We start from the raw sequence: 20,732 nt of genomic DNA, 5'->3' as shown, positions 1-20,732 counted from the left end.
ACCACGCTTGAAGGTGGGCCCCTGTGCAGGATGCCTTACCACAGCGACAGGTGGGACAGCACTCCGAGGTCTTACAGCTCAGCTGAAAGCCTGTGGGGCAGGTGGGGATGGCCAGCTGGGGGCAGGAGACATTCCTCTGTTGCACGAAGACCTCATCCTTCACTCGGACGCACTCGTTGATGAGGCAGGGGTTGTCCAGGGAGGCCCACTGAGAGCCAACCTGTAGTTTGAACACAGGCGTTGGGAAAGTCTGGGGCCAAGGTCCCAGTGGGCTGTTCCCTTAGGGAACTGAATGGGGCCCTAGAAACAGGCCCTGGCTTAACCTCTAAGTCCCACCCACAGGGAAAGGCCCATAGATGGAATGAATGGGGCTCATCTCAGGTCCTTCCGTGAGTCTGGGTCAAAGCTGGCCTGACCAAGATCCTAGCTCAGAGACATGTGTTCTCCCACAGACAGTCCTCACCACCCGAGGAAGCACCTTAGGGAAGCTCGGGATGCACCCTGCTCTACTCAACACTGGCTGTGTGCTGAGCCTCCAGGACTGGGAAGCAACAGCATGGCTGGCATAGAAGAGATGAGGAATGAACCTCAGCCCATAGTCAACCTAGAGATGCTTCCACCATGCAGGGAGACAGCAAGAGACTGGGGTGCTCGTGTCTGACCCCTGCAGCCCTGCCACGGGCCCCTGAGCTTCTAGGCCTGTGCATGCGTGGCCTGACCCCACGGGTTGGCTCCAGTGGCAAAGAGCATTGAACATGTCCAGAGCATGGCTCAGAAAAGTCACCGAGAAGGTTCTGCCTGGAGGGTATGTCACATGAGAGCTGCCTGTGCACGCCAGCTTCCAGGCGCCTCGAAGTGCACTCCCCCACTGCCTGCTTCTCTCAGCTCCCGCTCACCTTTTTCTCTTTCCAGATGGGAAAGTAGAAAATGCCAGACCCTCCCGGCCACTGTCTTTACCCTGACTTCTGACTCACCCTGACCAAACTTTCCCGCTGCGGCTCTGGCCCCAAGCTCCAGACCTCTCCCCTGCTGAGCCTTGGCCTAGAGATGCATCACAAGGGACCCATCCCCACCCACCCCTGCTGGTCACTGGTATGTTCCCAGCAGCAGCAGCAGCAGCAGAGCCACCGCAGACACCCAAGTCTTGCAGATGAGATGCAGAATTGAATTGGGGAAGAGAAGCTCAGGTCACTTTTGTTTTATAGCCACGGATGTGAGCCTGAAGGGGGACCTGGGACTGGGTGTGTGGCAGGGAGGCTGGCATACCAAGCCCCAAAAAGACCTGCTGTCAGCACCCCCCCCAGGTGGAGCAGCCTCCAACCTGAGCTGGACCCTGGCCTGGGGAGGAGGGACAAACCCTGCCTGACTCCAGGAGGGAGGGGCAGCAGGACAAATGAAAGGGTGGAGAGGAGGGACACAGGGCAGGGAAACCCACAAGTAACTCGGATCAGAAGACGGAGGCAGAGACCCATGAGGACAAACTCAGTGCGTCATTCTGTTGTCACTGAGGAAGGGCAGAGCAACAGGCCTGGGTAGGAGGTAGGCGGGTTCAGGGCAAGACAGTTAAGCCTTTGACTCGCTTTTTAAACAAAGTGCCTTTGTAGCTCACTGGAGGGACGCCGAGGGGACAACCCATGGGTGGACCTCACACTCTTCCAGCCGCCGCCTCCTGAGGTTCCAGGGCCTAAACTCCCCACTTGATCCTCTCGAATCAGAGCAAAACATTTGTTACCGTCCTGGCATCTGGACCGAAGTCCCCCAGGAGGGAATCCTCTGTGTTTCACCGAGTGGCTCGATAAGCATCCGGAGTGGGGGCCTGAGCTGCTCTGAGAGGGACTTCGGCTGGGTGGGGGCTGGGCAGGGAAGACAAGTGGGGGGAGGGGGTGCTGCCACCGCGGCAAGATGCTACAGCCTGAGTTGCAGGCACAGCTCCGTGACGTTGGGAACAGAAATGGGTTGTGCTTCTCTGGGATAGAGATTTCTCCAGTGGATCTCAGTGGAGAGGCCGGAGGACCCTGCCAAGGTCAATGTGGTACAGAACAGCACTTGCAGCCTGTGGGGCTGGGGGGGTGCAGGGGTGCAGGGACCAGCCCCACGGCACATGCAGGGTGGTGAGGCCACCCCTACACCGCAGCTCGGGGGAAGCAGGACCTCAGACTCACAGGTGAACGTGAGAATGTAAAACCCCCAGGAGTTCACAGAACTCTTAGGGAGCAAATTGGATCTCTCCCAGAATCAATGAAATGGGAAGTCTGAGGCCATCTGAACTAGCTCCCAAGGGGCGAGGCAAGCCCAGCTGGCATCTGCATAACACCAACTGCTGAACTAAACCCCAGTGGGGAGGGCAAAGGGGGAATGAGCTCTGACTTCACAGGTGAACCAAGGCCAGCACCAAACCCCAGAATGGATGACCCACCCTGGGGCCCGACCTACGTTCTTCCAGTATGACTGGGAGTCCCCCCGGGGGGAGCCGACCACCACCTCACAGGCAGATGGCAGGCACCTTCCACAGCACTCGCCTTCGTGGAGGACGTAAGTGAAGCCCTGCAAAAACACAAACAACAGAGTGAGGCCAGGCCAGCAGCACAGACACAGGTGTGCTTATCTGCTACACAGGCGTACCGAGCCCCGGGGCTTTGCAGAGGGACTGCTGGACTGGACGTTTGCTTCTCCATCATCCGCCAGCCTCGGAATCGTGCTAAGAAGTGGCTAGGAAGCATCAACCATTGAGTCACTAAGTTAGTGACTTGGTTTCACCAGCTAAGACATAACCCTGCCCTCTGAAAGCTTCCACCTTGAGACCAAGATCCAGTTCCTGGAAGTACCGAACACACCCCAGAGTTCACTCAGCAACAGCTACTTGACCTGATCTTTGCTGCGGCCAAATCTGGGGCACCTCATTGACTGGGGAAGACTATTTGAGATGCCTGGGGTCTCGTCTCTGCTCCAACAGGGCTAACTACCTGTACAAGATGAACACCCTGACCCCAAGGCCTCTGACCAATGTGCAGAGCTGGGTTTCCCCAGGGAGTGACTTGCCATAGTTCACAGGCCATGGTGAGATGAGAGAGCAGCAGAGACCAAGGCTTCCCCAAAACGCCTGCCAGGGAGACCAGCATCCTGGAAGTCTCCCAGGCCATCTCGCCTATTGGAGGTCCTCCAATCTGGCCAAAGCTTTAGGAATTTGGACTGACCTCTCCCCTGAAAACTCTGAAGCAATATACAAAGGACAGGCAAAACGCTGAGACAGGTGTGGCTGTCCCAGGAGCCCAGGGGAGAGATGGGGCTTTCTCTTGAAGCTCTGTCCCTAAAAGAGAAGGCGTGCTCACATGCCAGCCTTGCACACGCGCACGCAGGGCCGAGTCGGAAGATGCACACAACACTGGATGTCAGTCTAGCGGGTGCCTCTCTCCGGGGGAACCCAAGCCCTCCAGGGACTTGGCTCAACGTCACACCATCTCCACGGGGCCCACTTACACCCCGGCCCATGTCACAGAGGTGCCCGGTGAGTTGTCCCCAGCCTTCTATCATCTGAGATTCTAGTTATTTATTGTGCCTCTGTGATATTTATTGTGCCTCTGTGATGTGCCAGGTACTCTGGAGAAGCCAACAAGTCAGGATAATACACTCTAGACACCTTCCACTCTAAGGCAGAATGTACAAGCTGCCATAAAAGACTCAGGGAGCCCAAAAGATGGTCGTTGGCAACTGCAGGGCCCCAGTGTCACTCTTGTGTGCATGTCTAAGAGGGCTGAGTGAGCTGGATCAGTGTTTTCTGCTGCCTCGCAATCTGGGAAAATGCACAGTCAGTCCTGTGGGTGACCACTGGGGTACATGCCTTGTTCCCAAAACCCCACCAGCTTCTCATGCTCAGGTCCCCCGAGCCATGCCTGCACATTTCCCGTCTTTCTAAGACCCCCTCCACCACCAGCACCCCTCTTTCCAGCTGCACGACCAGGGTTCATCCCATATTTTCGTCTCTCTGTCTTTTCCCATGCCCCTACAAGTCCTCAACCTTAAATCTCTTCAACATAAACACCTCAGACCCTTCTCCTTACTCTCTTCCCCACCCTGTTTGCATTGGTTTCCCAGTTAAGGATGGAAATAGCAGGTCTAGTATCCTCCCAATCTGAAGACAGATGCCAATGAAAATTAAATTCCTAGTATATTTAGCAGCACGATCCTTTAAACACAGTTGCTGTTGCTGAAATGGCAGTGAGAGGTCCCTTGTCTCTTCACTGGACTTGTCAGACTGGCCATACACCATGATTTAGTCTGATTCTTGGGTCTAAAAGGTGGTCATAAGCCTCCAAAGAAAAACTCCTCTAAAGTTTGTACAAAAGAGAGGGTATTCCTCTTGCTGTCAACATGGAAGTAAGGCCATGGGCAGGTAGGCGCACCTGTAACATTGTCTGGAAAGTGAGCGATGCCCTTTGCTTGCTTTACATAGTTTTTCTGACCTGAATAGTAGAGAATTATGGAGAGGGTTGGGGAAAGTATATTTTTGCAGACTATGACTTTAGAAAAAAAAGAATCAGAGGGTGACGGTGGGAATGTTTTTGTCTGTCTGTCTGTTTTATTTTTGTCCTAGACAACAAAAGTGTGGGTGAGCCCAAATGTCTCTGGAATCAGACCAGAGCTGATGCTATCCTCTTCAAAGAAGAAAGTCTGAAACCACCACTATTTAATGAAGCTCCCACCTCATCACAAGACATCGTACAGACCAAAGCCCTGCCTCCCACATCCCTTCAGCTTTGACGAAACCATAAAGCCTCCTTCTCCCCCCCAGAAGGGGTAAACATCAATCTTTAAGACAGGTCACTCAATTCCCTAGAGCAAATATATGGTCAAGAGCTGTAGAAATGTTGCCTCCTCCACTCATTCACCTGACCGCTGTACCTATTTTCTTTCTGAAATGGCCTCCAGCACCACAGCCTCTAGACAGCCAAGTCTCTACCATATGACCTGCACCCTCCCCAAGAGCTGGCTGGGCCAGACTGGGGACCGGACAGAGGATCCAGGCCCTGGAATGAGCTGAGCCCACCAGTTTTCTTCTTGAGAAGTTAACCTGTTGAACACAAAACTGAACCAGCCACACTGGACAGGGATGACCCTGAATCTGAAAAGTAATGTCGGGTTGAAGCCAGATTCAATCAAGCCATGTGCAAATAAAATTTACAAGAAAGCAGGACTTCCTTCCCAGAGGAAGGTGACCTGCAAGGAGGAGCTGCAATAGATGGGCAGAGAGAAGCAGACATGGGGGCTCGTGGGACAGATGGAGAGAAATGTTGCATGGCCACTTACACATCCTGTACTTCATTCCTGAGAGTTTCATGTTAGCTAGCTTGGGTAGATTCTGGTCTTTGCAATCAAAACTGCCTACTGGAATACGAAATACATTGGGTGCCAACTTTATAAAAATGACCTCTCAACAATACTCTCTTTACTTGATAGCAAATTATTCCCATTGCCTCCCATGACCTATGGGAGGAGATGAAGACAAACAGGTTTCCAAAACTTAACCTTCCCAGAAGGCACACCTGGATACCATAAGCATCATCCTCTCTCAGAGTTGCCTAGCAACTCTGCTCCTCCTCAGTACCATCATTGCAGGGAGAGCAGTAAATGAGCTGAATGGACTCCCTACTTCTAATTTACTCATAGGTCCTCCCTTCCATCATCAAACCATACATTTCCAAAACTGCATCAAGAGCATTATCTTCTCCACTGTTAACATTTACAGAAGCAACCAGAAGATCTATGTTACTCTTCTTCTATCATAATTATCTACTTACTGATAATACTCTAGTGATAATAATAGCATTAAACCATCAAGCAGAATCTGACACCCAATTCTCCATGCACAGACTGCTTCCTTTTTCTAGGGTCTTATTAGTCTTAAATGTGCAAGAATAGAGTCCCCAGAATACAGAGGAACTCAAGGGTAGGCCACAATGAGAAGAATTTAAAGCTGAACTGGGGAACAGCAGTCATATTTTCTGTGCTTTGAATTATAAATACCATCTGAAAGACCCCCAATCTATGTGGAAACACTATAGGACTTTACAACTGAGACCATGTCAGAACACTCAGAACATATGTCTGTCCTAGGGATAGTCTATGGTGATGTCTGGAGAGTGAAGAGATAGGAAAAAATCAAGTCCTGCTTTCCAAGCATTTAGCTCACATCCCTGCTCAAACCAACTCCAAGTCCTCTGTGCTCAAGACCCTACAACAGGCATGTCCATTTGCCAAGGACGGAATCACAGAAGGATGCCACTGCAATTATTCTTTCGTGCTGCTTTCTCTTCCCCAGCCCCATCTCCCTCCTTCCGCCCCATCTCCCTCCTTCCACCCCATCCTGGTCTTGAACCAGAGTTTACTAAAGGGTTTTTTGGTTGTTTTTTTTTTCTTTTTTCTTTTTCTTTTTTTTTTTTTACACATCTTTCTGGGATCTCCTCTCCTTCCATACCCTGACTGCTCCACATAGTGCCTAGCCTTTCTGTCCTCCTTACCAACTGGCAGCTTTCTTCACAGGGCTTCTGAGAGCACTGGGCCAAACGCAGGCCCATCACGGCATCCTCCAGGTCGGTGCAGGTGCACATGTCACAGCCCTCCTCCCAGAGCTGGCCAATAGGATAGACAGTGCCTCGGTGGACACACACCTGCAGATACAAGGTTTCTGTGGGTGAACTCGTTCAGTTCATTTAAATAAGAGGTTAGAAAGCATCTGCTATGTATTAGAAGTTGCCCTAGGTTACTCTGAGAAGACAGTAATAAATAAAACCAACATGATCTTTCCCCACACGCAGGGATGCTTATAAAGTACATTTCAATAAGCATGAAATCTAGACTGGCTCCTGCTTCTCCAGAACATGGGCACTTGGAAGTAAGAGAAACCAGAAGTGTAGAGCATTCAGGTTAATGAGTGTCTGCTCTAGCCCTAATAGGCTGCAGGGAAAGGTAACTGTGGCTTCTCTTTGGCACTCATTGCAGGCCTCACCCTGCATAATCCAGCAGCTGCAACTCTGCTTGGGCCTCCCTGCTGCAGTTCTGGTTCATTTCAAGTTCTGCTGATTAAACCTTGCATGATAGCCCTTCTTAGCAGATCCCTCTCCTACAAGTGTTATGTGCATTTAATATCCGTACCATCTGTTGATACTTTATCACATTCTGTTTATTAGACAATAAGACTATATCGTCTTCTATATACTAGCAAGACCATAAGGTGACTGCATCTTACATTTCTCCATACCACCTAACACAATACCAGTTCTGGTAGAACACAGTAGTTACTTGGTAAATATTGGAAGGAAGGAAGGGCAGAAGGAAGGGCGGAAAAAAGGAAGGGCAGGCAAATGGATGGATGGAAGGCTAGGTGGATGAATTGATAGAAATTAACAAATGAGTAAACTATTAACTGATCTCTACATAATCCATGCAATCATATTATCTCCTTAGCTAACCTACAAATAATCTCCTTAAAGGCCAGGCCATGTCCTATACTTTCTTTGTAACCTCAACACCTGGCCTTGCTGAGTACATAGTAGGTTCTCCATAACTGCATCCTGAGCTAACTAAATTTACATTAGGCTGAGAGAGAATGTGGACCGCTCACCCACCGAGCCACATGGCACTTGGTTTGGGCAGGAAAGCAAATCTCCATGTTGGGCCATCATCCCAGCCACGGCTGAGCAGCCCCTACCTTGTCAGGAAGGCAGGTGGTCGTGGTGCAGCCACAGTCATTGGTGACAGCCGAGGGCAGGTACCCCAGAGGGCAGCTCACAGTAGAGTTGACACAGTTGCAAGCACACTCGTACTCGTCACAGCACTGGGTCTCCCGAAGGGTCGGTATCCGGTGTGGGGGGCAGGCAGGTGGGGTCTCCCGTCTGCACTCCTCCTTCTTGCAGGCTGAGGGGCAATACAAAGTGACACCCTAGTCCTGCCACACCGAGCACTGAGATCATCCAGGGTTTGGAAGTGTTCAGCTATTAAATAAGGACCCAGGGAACCCTAGACCCAGAATATCGAGTACAGAATACACGTGAGTGCAGTTCAGGGGCTGTGGCACAGTCATTCATCCCCAAAGAAGTTAGTCTTCAGAAAAATAAGAACATTGATCGAAAAGAGATATGTAAGGCTAGGAATTTTAAGGGAGAAGAAGTAAAGGCTGTTCAGTCCCGGCTCTACCACCTTCCCATGCACATCTGGAAGGGGTGGGGCCCATCCAGCTACTGATTCTCAAGAGATGGCAGGTGTAGACTCTCTAAGACCCAGGCAGGCCTAGCACATCCTGAGCTGGTAAGCATTTTCATGTGCCGGTAGCTCATGTGATCCTATCCCCACCTCGGTGCCTAGAACACCCTATAGTGTATAGGCCTTCTGACAAGGCTGAATGAAACAATGGTGGCAACTGGCCAAATCCACACTGGCATTGTGTAAATACCAAATCCCATCCTGTGCCCTTTGCCTATTCACAACGTCCTTCATATACAATGTGTTCTCCTCTCACACTCGAGGTCTTGGGTCTAGGAACTCAACAGAGACTCTACATCAACAGGACAAGAACTCCACTTGACTTACAGTGGGTATTCTCAGTAGCTAGACACAGAATTCAGTTTCTTCACATGTCTTATTTTGGTCCTACCCTGTGCTTAAATTATAGTATTTAGTGGTGAAAAATGTTAACATACAAAGTGAGGACCCTATAAATTTGGGGATAAGATCCAATGATGAGGACAAACCAAGGAAACATTCCCTCCCCTCCATGGTGTATGGGAGGAGGGGAGTAAATAAAAATTAGATCTGCTGACATCTTCATCTCTGACCCAACTCCTTCCTAACACGGCCCGAGAGGATTGCGCCTGTAGCTGTGCCCACACCCTCGACACCTTCAGCAACATGCAGCTGGGAGGATCCTTAGAGGATTCAATCCAGGTGTGAACTCCTCACCTGGACCTACCCCAACCCCAGATACAGCTAACGAGAGTATAGGATGCCTTCCCCCGACCAGGAAAGAGTGGCTGCACCACCCCCTCCTCATCCATGGAGGCTTTACCACAGGTGAAGTTGGGTCTGCACTCTCCGGGATTGGTCAGTGTCAGCTGGAGGCCACCTTCACAGTGAGGTACTGGAGGCAGGTTACAGCTCACCAGGTCACACACTAAGGGACAGGAGAAAGAGACATCCACTCAGAGTTCAGCGGCACCCTCCAGTCGTATTCATGCAGACTGCTACTGTTGTAGGTAGATGGGGGTGATGAGATAGAGGTAGAGAGATACAGATGCAGGTAGAGGTAGGGGTGGGGGGAGGTAGGGAGATGATAGAAAGATAGATGCTAGGTAGACAGATAGATAGACTGATCCAGGTCATACGATGAGCTCATATTGATTAAAATTGTCATCTACTAGTACTTCAAGGTCACAGCCATGGCACTTGAACCCTCTAGACCTCAGTTTCATTTTCTGCAAGCTGGGAAGTCGACCTCACAGAGTCGGTCTAAGGATGGCATGCAATAACAGAGGCAGCGTGCCTGGCACGTTGGAGAAGTGGAATAATGTCTACAGAACGAGGAACTTGAACTCCGTGGTCCCTCCAGCTCTACCTACTGTTAACACTCTCAGGCCTGTCTTACACAAGCTGTTCTCCAGCCAGGTCTCCCTCCCCAGAGGACGTCCATGTATCCCCGATCAATTTCCTCAGCACGCATAAATGTCTGAGATTATTTAATTTTTGTGTCTTCATCCTCACAATTAATAAGCCCATTGGAAAGGACAGGGACAGGGCATCTGAGGTCTCCCGTCATGCTCTCCACAATTCCATCAGCTCTGGGTTCATTTAATTACATCGTTCTTCAGCCCAGTATTCCCTATGCAGTTTGCGAGCCAACAATGAAGCCCTTCAATGAATACCTTCTTGAAATCAAGGTGCCCTGTGCGTGGCCTTCTCTGCGTCTAGACCCTCAGAAATGAAGAGGAAACTAGGTTGGCGCAACTTTCTCTTTGGTAAATTTCTGTGCAGCCCCCCCACCCCCCACCCCCTGGTGCTTACCCTGTTCTTTTTTTAATGCTTTCAAATTTGACATTTAATGATTCCCTGCAGATTTACTCTAGGAAGCAAATCCTATTTCTTAAAAGTTACTCTTTGCATTTTGGGGAAAATCTAGTCAGCCCTTCCCACCTCCTTTCACACACCATGTGCCTGGGGCTGTATGCCTGGGCAGCACCTGCACCATTCCCCGGTCCCCCGGGGCTGGGGCCTGGGCCCTGGAGAGTGCCCAGGGTGGGACAGGTACGTACCACACTCATACTCCGGGCAGCACTGGTCCGAGTTCTGGTGGAGACGGGCCACTTCACACGGGCTACATGTGGGAGCTGGAAAGGAACACCACGGAAATCACAGAAAGAAAGAAAGACTAGTACAGCCTGCAGCAGCATTTAAAATGCTGCAGACTCTCGGCCACTGAAACCAGCACAGGCCCAACGTGGGGGGCCATGAGGCAGGTATCAGGCTGTGGGACCGCAGATGAATGAATCTCCCCTGTGTCCTGCTGACCCCTGCGTGTGCCCTCCAGGAGATGCTGAGTCTGAGGGCCAAGGCAGGACAGGGGGGCAGGGCTAACCTCTGAGAATGGCTACTCCAGGGGCAGAACAACGGGGCCCCCAGATCAGAGAGGGAAAGAAGGGTGGGCTGGCCTGGGAAATGCAGGCAGGGCCGAGGAAATCCACACGTGCAACTGGTGGCTACCAGCCCTTCTTCCTCCAGGAGCCCCAGGGGAGGCGAACTCACCTCTGGCAGTGGGGCAGGGGTATGAGGTGCAGTTGACCCTCCGCCCACTGAGGCAGGTGCAGATCTGGCAGGGCTGGTGGTCCGGGACCCAGGTTTCTAGGAACTGAGGGGAAACGAGGTTCAGAAGGGGCCCAGGACAGGAGGGAGGGAAGCCTGGAGCCCTTGGAAGTCCGGTCCCTACCTCTGGCTCCACCTCCCCTGAGCCACGCCTCTGCCTGGGCCGCACAGGTGAACCACCCAAGTTGAAAGGCAGAGGCAGGTTCTGAGAAGGAAAGTGCTGGAGGAGCACGGGGCATCAGGAAGGCAGCCCATCCTGCTTTGTAAGCTGAGGGGAATGACAAACTACAGATTTTAGAAAACGTGGAGGCTCTCATGGCTGCTTTCTCAGATGGTGGCGCTAAAACTAAGCAAAGCCAGAAAGTGAGAATTCCTATGATCACACCATCGGCCTTTTCTGGAACTGACTTAAGACAATGGGGCAGGAAGAGTTGAGTGGGGGACCCCACAACTGTCAGAACTGTCACGGTGTTGGTACTGGAGGTGACTGTAGAGACTGCTTTGCCGTTTTTCAGAAGGGGATTCGCCCAGTTGGTAAAGCAAGCTTCCCAGGGTTGCAGGCAGCCAGCCCAACTGCATAAGGGCTTTGAAGTCAGAGAGACCCGGCTCCTCTGTGCGTCAGTCTCCTCACCTGTGCAGCGAGGGCACCCAAGCCGGCCTCCCAGGACTCTTGTGAGGAGTGGGAGGCTGTTGCTAGCACACGTGGGGACCACAGAGCCAGGACTAGGTCTCCCTCTAGACTCAGCCACCAAGTTAAATCCCAAGTGAAAATTAAATGCAACTAAAATTGACCCTGAATAAACACATTCTTATCTAGTATCTCAAAAACCTCTGCCAAGTTTCCAGGACGAGAAAGTCTCACTCATCCATCTGTCTCCATGGTCAGCAGTCAGTCCTCAGAGCAGGAAGATCCGAGATCTCCAGTAAAGTGTCCTTCCCCCGACCCTGCCCAGGGTCCACCCTCTGATCCTCCCCGAGGCCTCCCACTCACTGAATGCGCAACGACAGCCAGCATCTGAAGAGCATCTGCTGTGTGCCACTGTGTTAAAGGCTTTTTCTAAATGACTCATTTAATGCTCACTGCAGCCCTGTGGACAGGGTATGGACATTACTATCCCCGCTTGACAAAGGAGAGAGCCGAGGCACTTGCGGGCCCACGACTGCCGCAGCAGAGCTGGGATTTGAACCCCGAATCCGTCCTTTTAACACTGTGCTCTGCTGCTTCCCAGTAACAGTTAGCATCCGATATGTTCGAGAGATACCGTTTCTAGGGACTTCACACTTATTCACTTTATGTGACTCATCATAACGCAATCGGGCAAGCACTATTGTCATGCGCATGCACGGATGATGATGTGAAGCACGGAGGAGGAACGTCGGCAGGAGGCACACCCGGGACTTGTGCCACACGCTCCACTCCTGCCCCTCACTGGCGTCACAGCGCCTCCCACAGGCAGGCCACACCACTGCGGCTGTGGGAGTGACAGGCACCGCACACATGTCAGCCAACGGCTGACAGTCAACCTGAGGAAGTAAGACTCATGCAGGAAAAGGCACGTGAGATAAATAAAGTGTGACACGCTCATCCCGTGGAATACGACTTAGCCATAAAAACTAACTGTCGAAACACACAACACTCACAGGTGGAGCTCAACCGTGTTGAGTGGATATGGAGTGAATGAAGCCAGGCCAAAAAGTAGTACACGCTACATGATCCCATGTATATAGAATTCCAGAAAATGGCAACAAGTCTCCAGTGACGGACAGCAGTCCGGTGCTTGCCTGGGGATGAGACACGGGGGCCAGGGGGTGTGTTCGCAGGGAGCACAAGGAAACCTTGGGGGAGATGAAAATGGTCACTGTCCTGGCTGTGATGACAGCTTTACAGGAACGTGCCTGTCAAAACCCATCAGATGGTACGTGTTATTCGGTGATGTTCACTACATATAAACTTCATCTCAATAAAGCTGTTTTTTAAAATGAAAAACAACGGGGCCACAAGAGGACAAAAGACTAGTTCACCAGGGCTGGGGGCTCAGAGAGGCCTCCGAAGGGGGGCCTGTGAAGGGTGGAAGAAGCCTGGCCGTGGGGGTGGGGGGAGGGAGAGAGCAAGAATTCCAGGTGGGAACAGAGCAGGAAATCTGCTTGTGGGCCAGCGGGCAGTCACAGAGGCCTTCCCTGCCCACGTGAGGACACTGAGCTTAACCTGGTAGGCAAGGGGCAGCCCTGGAGCTTTGCCGGCAGGACCCTGCCTCCGAGGGGCAGAGTTCTATAAGGGCCAACTCGGGGAAGGCAGCGAGATGGAGAAGGGAGGGGCCATGACTAGGGCACCAGAAAGGAGGCTGCAGGGGCCACTGTTCCAGTGTGTCTGCCAGGGGCTGGGAAGGCGCAGGGAGAGCTGGGAAGGCGCTGGGAAGGCGCTGGCCTCCAAGGTGGAGCAGAGAGGCTGGGCAGAGGGGCAGGGGTGGGGAGCATCTGCCGTTCCTTCAAGCCTCTCCGCCCTGACGGTGATGCCAAGACACGGCAAACTGGTGGGGGAGGGTGGACTCTGTGTTCCGACTTTTAAATGGAGAACGGGGTGAGATGAGAAAGGAGAGAGTCATAGTTTTTATATGTTTTGAGGAGGTTTTCTCTCTTGTAAAGGAGACTTTTTAAAGAGGCTCTTTTCTGTGGACTTCAGAGACCTAAATTTAAGAATAAATAATACAGCTTTACAACTATCCAGAGAGTGGGCAACACCACAATAGATGATCAAAAGCAGGTGCGAACCCTCTCCTCTACGGGGTTTTATTTTCCCGGCCAGCTTTAATGAGGCCTGCTGGAGACAGGAGACGGACTCTATGGCCCCTGGAAAAGCCCTTTCTGCCCACGCTAAGCTTTTTAAAAACTCCAGCAGCCTGCTCGCTCTGCAGGAGCATAACCCACGGGGGTTATGCAGCAAGTGGGCCAGCAGATGGCGCTCCTGCATCAGCGCAGGCCAACTCCAGGCAGCCCTGTCTCACCCACCAGGTTCCAGGGCCAGAAGTGACAACTGGGACAGAACAGGTATGAGGGAGCTAGCTGGAGTTCAGGATTAAATCAAGAAGACCAAACAATGGCCTACAGAGACAACAGCAAGGGAACAGCATGGGATGCAAGGAAGTCATCATGCACCACCGCTGAGAATTCCCGTCTTCTCAGACGGGAATGAAATGTGTAGCTGATGGAAGCCCAGGGAGCAGAGAGAAAGGGAGGCTCCAAGCACTAGGATTCTGGGAGACGCAGGCCGTTCTTGCTTCGTGCTGGACCGAGCAGCGCAGCGAGCAGCGCTTGCCCGCACAGCGCCCCCCGCTGCCCCCAACACTGAGGGGGACCGCCAGTGTGTCTCTGGATCCCTTCTGAGACAGCTACAAAGGCTCACATCTTTCGAGTGCGCTTTGTAAACTAAACAAGGAGCTAAGAGCTATGGAAACTGGTAAATATTTTGCCCTTCTGAAGTTACCACAAGAGATTTATTCCCTGGTTTATTTCCCTGAAGAAAAAAAAATTCTAGGCTTTATCAGTTAAAGAAATTCACTCAATGGAAATATTTTTCATATTAGATTTTTTAAAATCGTACTCCAGCTTTGAAAACAAAAGCTGCGATTGCAGGTGGCTGGATATTTGTTTCATCCATTGGAGCTATATTTTCTGAAAGAACTAAGACTGGCTGTGTTCCCTTCACAGTGTTTGATTAACTAATTTTGTGTCACTTGATTTTAAAATATACTTATAAGATGGTTTGTATGTCAAAAATATTGCACTGTCTGGAAGCATCCTTCATGCAGCGTGCATACATGCCTATTCCAATGTGTCGGACTGAAGGTGAGGGGGCAGTGAGGGGGAAATACGGCCGGAGAAGTGGAGTGGAGGGGAAAGGGGCAGAGACGCTGAGATAAGATTCACACGCTTCCTGCTTTCAGGACCCTGCAGACAGCGGACACTCACGGAGCCAGAAACACTTCACAGACTTCAGTGGACTTCTCCTCACCGAATGCCAAGGAAGAGGGTGGAGACCATACCTGCCTCCCTGTGAGAGTATCGTACACTGCCAGCAAAACCAGTCCAAAATGCCCACTGGGTACTAGCCCCACCCGTAGATGGCACACATCGCTGAGCCCAGCAGGAGTCCAGGAGCTATGCAAATTAGGGAGAGCAGTGCAAGGCTTTGCCAGCTCACTTGGGGAAACTGTGCTACGGGAAGGGACTTACGCTGGCAAGTTGAAACACGGCAGTAGAGTGTGACTGGGCTTCCCTCTTAGTTCATCCGTTTCCACAGTGGAAATAAAGGGGATCTACTGGGATTGAGCCCAACGACAAAACAGAGCAGATGGCACCACCCATGTAACAGCCTAATGGATGTCCAGCTCCCCTAGACACCCAGGTACAGCAGAGTTTAGCTCACAGTTCAAATGGGATCAATGGCAGGGCCCAGACACTGTGGGGAGGCCCGGCGTAGTGAATAGAAATGCCGGCTTTATCACCTTGTGCCGTCTGAGCCCCGGTTTCCTCATCCCTTCAGTGGGACATGTAATCACAACGCTACAGAGCTTTGGAGAAAATCAAATACAACTGTGCATTTCCTGGCTTCCGGAGCCAGGGGCAGGCTAGTGCAGTTACTGGAATTGTGGCTCCCATCATCCCCCAATTGGTCATCTAGCCTTCCCACGAGTCCTCCTAGTTGTGGTGAAACATGGCGGTAAGTCACCAAACCCTGTTGCTGAGGGATAAAGGGCCCCCTTGGTGATGGTGGAGACATCAGGTCTTGGGTTCGACGTGTGATCATAAAACACATTCTTTGCTAGAAGCCAAATGTACTCCTCCCACCACCATGCTCTGAATCTTCTCTGTCAAGGATGAGGAACAGCCCACAGCACACGCCTGCATGCACACGCACCACCCCTGATCCAACAAGTATATGCGTCCTCAGCTCTGGAGGGAAAGGACCGCCGTCTTAGGATGGGAGAGGGTCGTTTCAATGTGTACCCAGTAACTCCTACCAGGGCTAAAAGAATTGATCAATTCCAAGCAAACCAGCCCAAAAAAGACCCAGTAAAGGGGGCAACTCTGTATTTTGGAATGAGCAAGCTCTTTGGAATCAGACATACCTTCAAATTCTGAGTCAAACTCCCCACTCCATCACTTTCAAACCGTGTCCTTGGACGAGGCCCTAAGGTCTGTAATCCTCAGTTTTCTCTTAGAGGTTTTGTGAGTAGTTATAAGACCGTATCAGTATAACATGCCCAGTGTGTTCTGTGCAATCCTAGTCCAAGGGCTGCTGCCTGAACGCACGCACGCACACACATGCACACACTCACTCCTTCATCCCCCACACAGACAGCCTCCATGGTCAGATCAGCTTGAGAAGCGAAAGCCCTCTTAAATAGCGCACTTGCAACGTGCATTAGCACATCAGAAGCTCTAAACAGTCCTGCAGTGAAGAAACCTGTTTAACTGGTTTAGCTAGTGTTCTTTGCAAAACACGCCTTTGAATATGTAGTGCTCAGCACAATGCAAAGCATATAATATATCTTAATAACGGTAGACATCACCTTATAAAATATTCTTTCCCATCCCCTTCTGGGTTCCTATGGCATCTATTTCCATGAATATAACGGTAAAAGTAGTAGTAGTAGTAGCAGTAATTACCAACAAAGTGTTGTTACCACTTCGCTGTTCGATCACACAGCTAATACATGATAGACTCAAGATATGAACCAAGATGGGACTCAAAAGCCACTGTGTCATACCGCTGCCCTGTCTCTCAGTGACCCCCCCCAGGGGTCAACCCCTGCTGTGAAAGTTGGCAGGGCTCAGTCACTGGCGAACACTCCGCCCTACTGACCCCGAGAGCAGCAGCCCCAGGGGAGGCGACAGCCCGGGGCTCCTACCTGGCGCCGGACTCCGTCCTCACCGATGCACTGGGTGCAGGCCTCCTCAGGCACACAGCTGCCGTCCAGCATGACGTGGTGTGAGGGGCAGAAGCAGCCCTCCGAGGGGCGGTCCCCACAGGAACTGGAGTTGCCCTCGCAGGTCTGGGGGCAGCCGTGCTCGCAGTGGCCATACAGCAGGGGCGCTGGGCAGGACAGAGCTGTGGACGGAGAGGGAGGTCGCTCTGGACGGCTCCCAGCCCCCAGAGGGAAACAGAGGCCCACCTGGGCCTCCCACGTTAAAAGCCCATTGTTCTGAACCCCAGAAATACTAATAGAGGTGATCATACTACACTCTACACGTAAATAACGGACACACCCACCATTTCTTTTGATCCCAACTGGAATCCCAGGTAATAGGAAAGGTAGGATCTCGATCCTCGTTACCCAGGTAAAAACTCTGAGTCCCAGAGAAGTGGGGCGAGCCCACCGTTATTTGGCATGCACAATTTCTAGGGGGGCTTAGGGACACTCACCACAAAAATCTGTCTTCCTCCAGTCGACACAGACCCCACTGGTCCGACAGAGGTGGGCGTAAGAGGCAATCACCTCGCACACCTGCTCCGGGCGGCAACTGTCCTGCTGGCACATGGCATAAAAGGTGGCGGGAGCCAGGGCCTTGTGGCACTCGGCAAACAGCTCCGAGAGGAGGACCTGGCAGTGGGAGGTGCTGGAGATGGGGCACTCCTCCTCGGGGATGGGCTGGCACATCCTGTCCAGTGGCTGCACGGTCCACTCTTGGACGAGCGTTTTCCAGTCTGTGGTGACCAAGCCGTTCCTCAGCAAGAAGTCGTTGTCCCCGTTCTCACCACAGACCCCTACAGAAACAAGGAAAGAGACAAGGCTGGCGGCCACGGGTGCCAACGTATCGATGCCAGAGACCCAGTCACTCTCCAGCCCCCACTGGTGTCTGGGTCTTGCTACCAGACCCAGAAACACAGGCCTGCAAGAGGCCTGAGCGTAGACCAAGGAAGGTTTCTACATAGAAAAGGGGGTGAGTCGAGAAGACCTTCTTACCACAGAGGCCGTACGTCTTGGAAGCGAAGGTCTTGGGGCTAAGCTGCAGCTGGAACTCGTTGATTTGGGGAGTGAACGTGAGGATGTGGCCAAGGTGATGGAACCTGATCTCGTACATGATGGTGCCGTAGACGCTGACTTCCATGTCCCCACCCACGTAAGGGACGGGGACCAGCCTCCCATTGACTCCCACCTGCCCAAAGAAGAAAACCCCTCATCAGTTGTCACGTCCACAAGGAATCCTGGAACTTCATCCTCAGCTTTTCCCTGAAGTTACTGACGGTCTCCAACGGCCCCCACACGCAGCTCCAGAGTTTTCCACAAACCTTGATATTTACCGGCAGCTCTTCTAAGATAAAGGAGTTTCCCAGGGCTTGGCAGGAGGGCACACTATTATCATGCTGTACAGAGAGCCACGCACAGGGCACCCGGGAGCCCAGGGACTGAAGAGCACCGTGATCCCTGAGTCTCTGTGCTGTGCAGGGGAGGGCAGCCCCTCCAGCACGGGCTGGGAAAGTTGCCGTGTTGCCGGCTCACCGGTATCCCCCCAGCACGCATCACATCAAACATGCTGCTAAGGTGTATTTGTATCTCATGATAATATAATTTTTGCTATAAAAATTTCGCAAGGCTTTTCCTCCTTTTAATTTTAAAATGTTTATCTATGAGGCACTCTTTTAACAGATGACTAGCCACGACTTTCCAGCAATTACTGTGCATATTCAAGAAGTCTCCCTGGCTGGCATAGCTCAGTGGATTGAGCACGGGCTGCGAACCAAAGTGTCGCAGGTTCAATTCCCAGTTAGGGTACATGCCTGGCTTGCAGGCCATGACCCCCAGCAACCGCACATTGATGTTTCTCTCTCTCTCTCTTTCTCCCTCCCTTCCCTCTCTAAAAATAAATAAATAAAATATTTTTTAAAAAAAGAAGTCTCACAACATGAGAGCTAACCTACAAGTTGTTTTCACATAATATAATACTTATGACTTCTAACTGAACAGGTAAAGAAGTTGGCCTAATATAACCTTTCGTAAACATTTAACCAAACATTTATTTAAATCAGTTTTGCAGGGGTTTTTTTTTCAAGCTTTGGAACTGTACACTTTGTGTAGGCCCTAAATATCCCCAAAGGCCCTACATGAGGCACATCTTCCCTTGGAAGCTAACAGGCCCTGGGCACTGGGCTCGCAATGCCCTCTGGGTGAACAGTGCCGGCGTCAACCCCAGTTCTCACCAGTGCCAGACATCATCGGCACGAGCCGCACCATCTAATGCCACCTAAAACTGGTGCTGAACCTGGGCCCGGAACATGAGATCGCACCAGAACAAGGGCGGTGGCAACAAGCCCCTCCCCGAAAGGCGGCGCTCCGCTAGCGAGGCAGAAGGCCGAGTTCCTAACAGGAGCACCCGCTGAGACCAACTGCCACCAGGCCCGTGTGGCTGCCCCCCAGGTTCGGCCGCTGCCCCGCCAAGGGCCCCGCAGAAGGCGCCTCTCACCTCCATGTTGCTGTGGAGCTGGACGGAGAGGCCGTTGTGTCTCACCTCGAGGGATTTCATGCACGCCTGCCGCCCCACAGGGCTGCACGCACCGTTATGGAGAATCACCTCCAGGTCCTGCTCCTTGTTTTGAAACAGAACATACGAACAGCTGCCAGTCAGCTTGAAATTCCGACCGTCGAAGGTCACGATGTGCCGGGCAGCGCTGCCCGTGCACACACCTGGTCAGGGGAGAACAGAGGAGTGAGGTGACGTTAGCCAGACTCCGTATGTACAAAGAGGCAGTAAGTGTCACCAAGCTGCACACCCAGGCACAGAGCTGAGAGCTGAGCGGGCCCTTTGAGGTCCTGTAGTTTCATTTCCTCCTTTTTACAGATTAGGAAATGTAGGTTCTGTGAGGCAGAGGGCCTCAGGTATGGAACACTTGGTCGTTAAATATTTTCCTAGAGAATGCCTAGAAGGGCAAGTGTTACATTGAAACAATATGGCAAATCATAGAACCATATTTCAAAAAAAAAAAATGTAATGTGCAAGCTGAATGCTCTACTCTGCCTTGGCGCAGGAAACAAAGTCAAGTTCTAGGGCTGGTATGACTCACTGAAATCCTGAGGAGCCAAGCAAACCATGAGCTCACGATCGCACTGTAATGAAAGTTCACCTAAAAGCACATGTGTCCTTCCCGCTGCCAAGTGACTAATGGTGCAAGTGGCCATGCTGACTTGATCCCTTAAGGGATCGCACAGGAGAAATACTTCTGAAGCCAAAACAAACGGTGGGGTCTCAGCACTGCCTCCTTTGCCACTCGCTCACTCACGTAATCAACACATTCTCCAGGTTCCTGTTCAACCACCACTTGGGGCTACTAATCATCGTGCATCTACATGAGATAATTCAGTGAAAGTCCTCCCGTGGAAGGCACCCCTGGCGTACGTGATTCGAAAGGTGGCCGTGGACCCCAGTGAAGTTGGAGATGAGCTTTCCAGACAAACCATCATCCCACCGACGGTGGTGGGCCAATAAAAGCCCAGGAACCCAGAGGCAGTCCGGTGGGTCAGCGAGGCCACACTGATGCCCCTCACTCGCAGAGAGGCCTGGGCATCCCCGCCTGCCTGAGACACCTGAACCTCAGCGCAGCGCAGCCGCTGACGAGTGATGGGCCTAGACGTGCCACCTGCCGGAGCCGAGTGGCCACTCCAAGCGCTCTTCCACTTAAAACCCCCTGAGTCCCGGAGCAGCCAGTCACTGCCAAGGGACCAGGCTGAACACTACTGGCCTGTTGACATCAGTGCTACGAGGGGCCCCAAATACTCCAGCTACGACTATTGGCAAGCCTTAAGGAATCCAGCCCCAACTTCTAGGAGAATGTGGTACGTCACAAGGGAAAGAAATGGTGTTAGCTCACGCTTGGCAAGTCGACGACAGTG

At 51.9% G+C, this 20,732-nt stretch overlaps 1 protein-coding gene across 2 annotated transcripts in view; it reads right to left on the bottom strand.

Annotated features, from left to right (window-relative positions):
- The window catches only part of VWF (von Willebrand factor), a 122,105-nt gene that overhangs the window by 14,211 nt on the left and 87,162 nt on the right, over positions 1–20,732 (bottom strand). For both annotated transcript variants that reach the window (XM_036019418.1, XM_028532222.2), the window contains exons 35-45: positions 19,309–19,529; positions 17,811–18,003; positions 17,270–17,611; positions 16,755–16,954; positions 10,789–10,891; positions 10,299–10,373; positions 9,059–9,163; positions 7,706–7,911; positions 6,516–6,665; positions 2,434–2,544; positions 40–220 (exon numbers count right to left, since the gene is read on the bottom strand). In XM_036019418.1, the coding sequence (XP_035875311.1) occupies positions 40–220; positions 2,434–2,544; positions 6,516–6,665; positions 7,706–7,911; positions 9,059–9,163; positions 10,299–10,373; positions 10,789–10,891; positions 16,755–16,954; positions 17,270–17,611; positions 17,811–18,003; positions 19,309–19,529 (1,887 nt within the window). The remainder of the gene's footprint in view (positions 1–39; positions 221–2,433; positions 2,545–6,515; positions 6,666–7,705; positions 7,912–9,058; positions 9,164–10,298; positions 10,374–10,788; positions 10,892–16,754; positions 16,955–17,269; positions 17,612–17,810; positions 18,004–19,308; positions 19,530–20,732) is intronic.

Source organism: Phyllostomus discolor, chromosome 2 (genome assembly GCF_004126475.2).
Source record: "Phyllostomus discolor isolate MPI-MPIP mPhyDis1 chromosome 2, mPhyDis1.pri.v3, whole genome shotgun sequence".
NCBI classification, from domain to species: domain Eukaryota; kingdom Metazoa; phylum Chordata; class Mammalia; order Chiroptera; family Phyllostomidae; genus Phyllostomus; species Phyllostomus discolor.
The sequence above is the reverse complement of the archived record's forward strand: the minus strand, read 5'-3'. Positions and strand labels throughout refer to the sequence as shown.